This window comes from Mixophyes fleayi, chromosome 7, assembly GCF_038048845.1.
Source record: "Mixophyes fleayi isolate aMixFle1 chromosome 7, aMixFle1.hap1, whole genome shotgun sequence".
Classification (NCBI taxonomy): domain Eukaryota; kingdom Metazoa; phylum Chordata; class Amphibia; order Anura; family Limnodynastidae; genus Mixophyes; species Mixophyes fleayi.
In genome coordinates this window covers 152,364,481-152,372,762 of record NC_134408.1, presented here as the reverse complement: position 1 = coordinate 152,372,762, position 8,282 = coordinate 152,364,481, and the positions used below count along the sequence as shown (strand labels likewise).

General features: G+C 44.9%; 1 protein-coding gene across 1 annotated transcript; it reads left to right on the top strand.

Moving 5' to 3' along the window:
* The first annotated feature begins 355 nt into the window (after window positions 1-355).
* Window positions 356-8,130, top strand: CCDC14 (coiled-coil domain containing 14). The gene is made up of 13 exons (XM_075181183.1): window positions 356-459; window positions 1,240-1,295; window positions 1,452-1,527; window positions 2,108-2,180; window positions 2,257-2,373; window positions 2,645-2,833; window positions 2,929-3,011; window positions 3,167-3,614; window positions 3,974-4,115; window positions 4,322-4,395; window positions 4,685-4,903; window positions 6,483-6,615; window positions 7,116-8,130. The coding sequence occupies exons 1-13, from the start codon at window positions 439-441 to the stop codon at window positions 8,044-8,046; spliced, it is 2,562 nt and encodes an 853-aa protein (XP_075037284.1). The 5' UTR covers window positions 356-438; the 3' UTR covers window positions 8,047-8,130.
* Window positions 8,131-8,282: the final 152 nt, after the last annotated feature.

Sequence of the window (8,282 nt, the reverse complement as noted above, 5' to 3'; positions counted from 1 at the left end):
GGACATAACGGGCTTCATGTTACATTCATATCCAACTAAGTGCTGCAAATGTCATAATGCAGAGAAATATTGATAAAGAATTCAGAACCTGCCATTCAGTCAACTGAAGAAAATTCTGGTTTTATTCCAGGACAGCAAAAGTGTCCTCAATCTCAGCCTGTCAGATCAGATACCTGTAATATTTATAGTCCCTGGGGTTATTTCTCCTAATATTCTGTATTATAGTGAGGGAATGATCCAGATAAACGTCAGTTCTTACATGAGAAAGCGGAATCTGCCCTGAACCAAGATGGCCGCTCCGCCATTTCCAGTTGCAAATGCGTTGGTGTTTCCCGCCACTTCCCGCCGGTCAACAGCTTCCGGCTGTCTTTGGTCGCCAAGGCAACACTTCCGGCGCGGTACAGACTGGAGATTCAAGATTCATCCTGATACAGAGAAATGGCGAGAGCCGGAGGCAGGGTAAGAAGGAGACAGCCTGAGAGACATGCAGACTGGGGAGAGAGAGACAGCCTGAGAGACATGCAGACTGGGGAGGGAGAGAGAGACAGCCTGAGAGACATGCAGACTGGGGAGAGAGAGACAGCCTGAGAGACATGCAGACTGGGGAGAGAGAGACAGCCTGAGAGACGTGCAGACTGGAGTGAGAGAGACAGCCTGAGAGACGTGCAGACTGGAGTGAGAGAGACAGCCCGAGAGACATGCAGACTGGAGTGATAGAGACAGCCTGAGAGACATGCAGACTGGGAAGAGAGACAGCCCGAGAGAGGCGCAGACTGGGGAGAGAGAGACAGCCTGAAAGACATGCAGACTGGGGAGGGAGAGAGAGAGAGAGACAGCCTGAGAGACATGCAGACTGGGGAGGGAGAGAGACAGCCTGAGAGACGTGCAGACTGGTGAGGGAGAGAAAGACAGCCTGAGAGACGTGCAGACTGGTGAGGGAGAGAGAGACAGTCTGAGAGACGTGCAGACTGGGGAGGGAGAGAGAGACAACCTGAGAGACGTGCAGACTGGGGAGAGAGAGAGAGACACATGCAGACTGAGGAGGGAGAGAGAGACAGCCTGAGAGACATGCAGACTGGGGAGAGAGAGAGAAACAGCCTGAGAGACGTGCAGACTGGGGAGAGACACAGCCCAAGAGACATAGAGGCTGGGGAGGGAGAGAGAGAGATGTCCCAAAAGGGTGTGCAGGCTGGGCAGTGGATGTCACACAGCTGTTTAATTGATCTGATTTTGCTGTAGGTCTTTCCTTCTGGACGTCTGACTGTCCACGCGAGACCGGCGACCTACAAGAGAAGGTAAGTGGGCTACTTTTAAGCATAGCTTTTGCTCTTTGTCCTACAAGCTGACATGTCAAACAAGGACAGTGCAAGGAATGATTACATTATATTTTTGTTCCTACACTACTTCTGTTATTGCAAAGTTGACCAAACAATTCTATGCTCTCTTCATAGGGCTGCCGTAAGGAAAATCTCCACCACATCGCTAGACTCTGGTTACTCTTTATGCTCCACAGACTCTGAAGACCAGGTATGAATATGGAAAATAGCATCTATTCTTGGAAGTATTTCGTTTTTTTGGCCTTTAAATCCACAAAAGGCCACGGGTAGATTTATCAAACCTTCTAAAAAGTGGAGGTGTTGCCCATAACCATCAATCAGATTCTAGTTATCATTTATCTAGTACCTGCTAGAAAATAATAGCTGGAGTCTAATTGTTTGCTACGATTAACACCTCCTCTTTTTCGCAGACTGTGATATTATGGACGTTTTGTACAAGTCCTAACTACTGTTAAGTTGGGTGCGAGTGGGGTAAGGTGAAAGTGGACCTGCATGAAATTTATATATAGATCTGTTCTTTGCTGTACATTATATAATGATATGAGGATAGAAAATTTATATTTACATAATGATTCAGCTTCATGAAAAAGGAAATAATTTTCTGTATTGGTTGTTCTTGAAGGACATATTTCATAGGGTTTCTGAAAGTAATTTGTCAAATGATTACTATAAATAAACTTGTATTTTATTTATTGGTGTAATTCCAGAGCTATGTTTCTGATACATTCTCAGTGTGACTGATGTAATATAAAATGTTGCTCTTGTTCCAGGTATTGGTCATTAATAAGGGGCTGGATCAGTGTGCTGCGTTACTACAAGACATCTTGCAGAACGATGCGACAGGTATGAACTGTACTAGCTGTTGAGTGATCCGTGTACACGTCCGCACACTTACACTTCCTGCACTGTATTCATATAGAGAAAAAGCCACACAAAGTGCCGACCGCCAAAGGGAGCGTGAAGTCGTCCACTGCGACAGGAAAGAAGAACACTGCAAGGAAGCCGACCACCGCACCACATGTGTACAAGGAGAAAGGCGAGTGCTTCATGGCTGGTTTATTATACGTTCGCCTTAATGTCCATCTTAAGCACATATCCTACTGACCCTTCCCAATGTATGGGGGGGGCATGGTCTGAAGGTAGGAATTGTCTGAACGAGTATTCGGGAAAATGCAATCTTCCTACTACCTAGGAATCTTTATCGGTCATGAAATACATCCGTAATGTTGCTAGTTCTTAATAAACTGACAGTCCCTATATTGTTATGTTTTCTGGTTAATAACCCATTTCTTGGTGCGATTTTGTAGGATTTCTGAGAAAGTCTGTCCCTGCTGGGGGCTGTAATGCTGATGTACAGAGACCCCGTGTGTGTGCGCAGTCTCCGGTGGTGCCCACCACAAGCTGTGACCACGTACCCACTCAGATGCAACGTCTTCACAGAATGCCCACACATGTGATCTGCCACCCTGTGTCTGTGCCATCACTGTCTGAGCAGGGTATGTGTACACAGAGTATTACACCATGTGGCGCTGTCTGACTGGTATCCCATTGGGCCTGATGTGAGTTCTCACCTTTACTCTGCCAATCACAGGTCCTGAAGCTGCTGCGCCGTACAACTGCCGGTTACCCACATCCACACCGGCCCTGTCACCTCAGCCTGCTGCAAGCCCTCAGGTAAGAAATAATCATACACCATGTCCCCTGTACAGCCCCATCTACCAGGCAGCCCTCCTGATGTTCAGTTATCGTACTGCAGCTATATGCGCCATCACTTATTGTGTTTTATTGTAGCTGAGTTTTCAGTAACTTTAATAATGCTTGTTTTGTAGACCTGTAACAATTACGGCTACCACCAGACTCGGCCACCAGGGGGCACCTCTCACCTTCTATCTTCAATGATTGCAACATCTGCGGCTCACACAGTCCCCTCTTTGATTCAGAACTCTGCTGATCTATTGTCCCAGCTCAGCAACTACAAGAATCAGATCCAGGATTCTGATTTGCTGCAGTGCGTGGCCGCTCACTTGGCGCAGCTGCAGCGCTCCGAGAACCTCGGGCAGAACCTCGCGGAGCCTGTGTGTGATAGAGAGGGGACTACAGGAGAGACTGACGAGACCTCCAGTGGGGAGGATGACACTGTGAACATGGCTGCTGTGAGAGACACCAGCTGTCAGACCAGCTTCACCAAGTATAACAAGAGCCCAGAGCAAACCCAGAGGAAAATAAGAACTGTGAAATGTCTGCTGGGAGAGATAAAGGCGTTGGTGGCGGATCAAGGTACGGAGAGGGATATTTATAAATATAATTGTGTACTAACTGCTATTAACCAGCGCAGAGTATCACTGACGAACCTCTTCAAAGGGACAAAGTGGGGTCCAGTATAAGATTATAATTGTATTTATCTTAGAGAAGTGGTGTGAGAAGCTGTCAGTCAGTCCAAGCTGGAGTAGTTTAGGTGAGGTAATAAGACCGTATTTTGTTATCGCTGTCTACGTTTCTAATTGGGAGGTAATCATGACATTTATGTGAGGCTGTGGGAGGCCCCAGGAAACGAAGGGCTGAAAAGATTGTGTGATGCCCCCATGAATAGTCTGTGTAGTATAGTAAGTCTGTCTCCTGATTCCTCGTGCTTATAGATGATGGGGAGGGACTGCGTCTGGTTACGGAGCTGGAACACATCGTGTCTCTGCTGCCTGGCGTAGTTGGGAACACCAATGTACATGCCGAGATGGCCATTGCTCTGCAGCCCCTGAGAAGTGAGAACGCTCAGCTTCGGAGGTAACTCTCTCGTCATCTCCTTGTAATGTTTTACCAATTCTGCCCTGTACCAGTATGTGTTTGTAGAGGAGGGGATGGTGTTTGTCATTGTAGATGTGAAACAGGCATGTGAAGGAGATGTTACTTTGTATTATCTCATATGTGATATGAGTTATAATAAAATGGAGTAACTTGTGCTTTTCACTAATTAACTTAATCATTTTCAGGCGATTGCGAATTTTAAACCAGCAGCTACGAGATCGGGAGAGAGGAGCAAGATCCGACGAGCAGAACCACGAATGTGAGTTATGTCACGGGAAACACAAGTGTTCCTTTGTGGCCTGTGCACGAAGCTCTGGCAGAAAATCAAAACCATAGAAATAACTGGACAACAGATGAGCCGACAGGGATGTAAATAAACAGATCATACGTAGTACAGTAAGAGACGAAGCCTGTCTGGTTATTGTCCATGAATACATCTTATGTCGCTGTATATGCCACAGAGATGGATGTCTCTTGTTGGCTTTGTGTCCTGACCTGTACTCTACACACCAGATGGGCAGCCGTGTAACGTCTCATCTCTCTTCCAGTGACCTCTCTCCAGTCCATGAATGAGACGCTACAGCATCAACTGGAAGAGTCTCAGAAATGTCTCCAGTCCCTGCAGAGTAAACACGAGGATCTTATACAAGCCCTCGATTTCCAGAGGGAAGAGAACAGGAAGTTTACACAAATCAGCCAGGAAAAGGATCAGGAAATAGGTCAAATCAGGCAGCAGAATGACGTAACGTCGGCTAAAATGAAAATGGGCAAGTGTTGTATTGTCTACAGGGCTGTGTCGTCTAATTCAGGTCACAGCGACCTTCATCTCTGTAGGAAAGGAAGAGTCACCTGAGCAAATAGGAACATACATAGTTATAAAATAATTACCTATTCGTATAAAGGTACAGATATAAACACAGATAAAAGTCTTAGTTGTAAACAAGAAAAAAGTTATATTAAAGTAAAAGCAGATTAAATTTGTGTGGATCCACAATCTAATGGTTAAAAATTAAATTATATAGTTTATGTAGTAAACTGTCTGCGCTCATGCCATATTGATCGTATCACTTCTTTCCATGTGAGAAGAATGTTATACTGCCGGTATACAGTGCTAGAATTGTATGACTTAGGTCACTGTTCATTCACCTGTTCCTCTCCTCTCTTGGATGGGATCCACCATGCGATACAGATGTCTTTTAAGCTTGCTGTTATTTGAGTCCACAAATAAAAGTTTAATTCATAAGTATTTAAAGGGTAAACATTTTTATATATTTTTGATCCCTTTCCATGGCTGGAACCTCTTACATGACCGCTCTGAGCGGATTGTCACCATTGAAATGCATATTCCTGAGGATGCCCTATCGGGTGAAACGCGTGGTGTATAATCATATCACTACTAAAACCATCTATTATCCTCTATCAACTGCGATAATTTCACTACTGAAAGTGCCAGAAACACTTTCGCATTTTGTCTTCTTGCCGGGAGAAGGACGCGCTAAAGCTGTTGTCAGCTGAGCGCTCGGAAAGGAAACAATCTTCAGGCTCCTAGTGCATGCGCACCCTTCATTACTGTATTCTGATTCCAGGACCAGAGGTAAGAGCAGCGCCCCATAACTTCGGGCTGGTAAGAGGTTCCAGACACTGAAAGGGATCGCAAATAAGTAAGGATTTATACCCTTTAAATACTTACTAATTAGACTTTTTTTTTTTTTTTTTTAACGGCAAGCTTAAAAGACATCTGTATCACATGGTGGATCCCATATCCAAGAGAGGAGAGGAATAGGTGCATGTACAGTGATTGCAGTTATAGCGCTGTATACCGGCAGTATAACATTCTTCTCACGTGGAAAGAAGTGATACCATCCATATAGCCAATCAAACCCAGGTACTTGCTATGAGCTCAGCCAGTTGGCTACTTAAACTATCTAATTTAATTTTTAACCATTAGATTGTGGATGCACACAGATTTAATCTGTTTTTACTTTGTTGAATACAACTTTTTTTTCTTGTTTACAACTAAGAGTTATTGAAGCAAGATGCAATACCAATGACATGACTTTTGTATGTGTTTATATCCATACAATTATACTAATAGCTAATAAACGGTTATTTGTTTTTTAGCATTGTCATAACTTCCATTCACTACTTACATGGTCGCATTTCAAGCCACTGCCGAGCTGCCTCTAATCATCCCTTATAGCCGCACCACGATTGGTAGCACCAAATGCAGGAGACAGCGCAGTGATAGTATGTTTTTGTGTTTTCCACATATTTATGGTGTTTTCTATGTGTTAGGCTGTGTAAATACAGAACTTTATGGTAAGTCTGGAGGACTCTCTCTTGCAGAGGTCGATGAGGCCGTGGGGAAGGTGAGGGGCGTTCAGTTTAAGTTGGAGGCTTCAGAGAAAGAGAACCAGATTCTGGAGATAACTCTGAGGCAGCGAGATACAGAAGTCGGCCGCCTCCGCGACCTGACAAGGTAACCTCCTATTACCTGACACTATAACCCGTAACTCCTATCAGTCCATTGTCCTTATCACATGACTAGTACTAAACGTTACTCTGTACCTTGCAGCCAGTACTGCAGGTTTAATGTTACTGTGATAGTGTACAGCTCTCTGTATGATGAAATGTTTTACTCTGCAGACATTATACACATGAGAGGTGCTGTGACTGTCACACAGCATCTGTCAGACAGGAAAGGGTTAAATGCAGGACACTAATAATGTAGACCACCTCATGCTGGTGTATGCGACCAATGTTGGGACTTTTTCTTGTATGGTAAACACATACCCTGCTCTAAGTGGCTTATTTAATAACCTGGTGCAGTGTGTGCTAATGTGCTGTAACCATAACAACCAGTCACCTTCCTGCTTTCATTTATTAAGCTGGAAAGAGTCACAATCTCATCGTTGGCTGTGCGCAAATTGTACTGAATAATTTTACAGACTGGAAGCTGATGCGTTTCTACCCTTACAGAACTCTGCAGGCCAGTATGGCCAAACTGCTCTGTGACCTCGGCAAGGAGAACGCCAAGCCCAGACGCGAGAGCAACCTGACGCAGTCCGCCCTGGACAGCTACGATAAACAGCTCCAGAGTGAGCAGTGTCCGGCCAGCACATCTATAATGCACTATCTGCAGAGATTAGAGACTGACCATGTGTTCACCAGCACTGATACAATCTTCCCTGATAAACCCCGTCCTACGACACCCCAAATGAAGTACAATAACGGGGTAACCTCTGCCCTCAGCGATTTTACAGCTGGCAAAACTTGTGTCTTTAATCGGGGATCTGAGAGCACTCACAACCCAGCACCTCCTTGTAACCTCCAAAAACAGAGTTTGGGACTAGGGAGTGAATCGTGTTATGTAACGAGTGATGAGTACAAGCCAGATGAGACCATGTATTTACCCTTATCCAGCAGCCCTCATAACGGCCTCTTTGTTCCGTCCCAGAGGCAGATGTGTACCCCACCCCAGGTTTGTGGTGTGGAGAAAGGAATGGATTTTGGGTCTGCCTATGCCAGTAACGGGGGCTTCAGCACTATGAAGAAGTACCCTGTTGTGCCAAAGGACTCAACAAATACCCCAGACACGTTAGATCAGATTACCAAGATCAACCAGGAAATCCTGACCATGGAACCGTGTACAGAAACCGCGTCTCCGTCAGAAGACCCCTCTCGGACATTTTCACCTGTCCTACAGCAGATGAGGAGCTTGCAGGTCCTCGATCATCTTCCCAGTGACCACTCAATGTTAGACTTCAGGTCCGGGAAATCTGACTGGACCATCTCCTCGTTCTCAACCTTCACGTCACATGACGAGCAGGATTTTAGGATCGGCCTGGCTGCTCTGGATGCCAATATTGCTAAACTGCAGAGGACTTTACAGATCAGTGTTAAGAAGTAGTACTGTGCCGCATGCCAACAATGTGTGGGGGTTTTTATGTTTAAATTATTTTGTAATAAAACAATTGTGTGTGACTTGTACAAATGGATTTAGTTGTGAAATGGAAATTGGTGGGATTAATGGTTAGTGTTTTTCAGGAACTAAGTTAATCTGGAACTAAATTCACCTTTTATTATCCCACTGAATATTTCTTCATATTAATGATTAGATAATGACTGTAATCCCGTTTGTCGCCT

What these genes read in the sequence shown, in the direction of transcription:
- CCDC14 (XM_075181183.1), top strand. Translation starts at nt 439, where the DNA reads ATGGCGAGAGCCGGAGGCAGG. An exon ending in ACATGTGTACAAGGAGAAAG is followed by an intron (nt 2,374 to 2,644) that starts GCGAGTGCTTCA and finishes GCGATTTTGTAG; the next exon opens with GATTTCTGAGAAAGTCTGTC. An exon ending in GAGAACGCTCAGCTTCGGAG is followed by an intron (nt 4,116 to 4,321) that starts GTAACTCTCTCG and finishes AATCATTTTCAG; the next exon opens with GCGATTGCGAATTTTAAACC.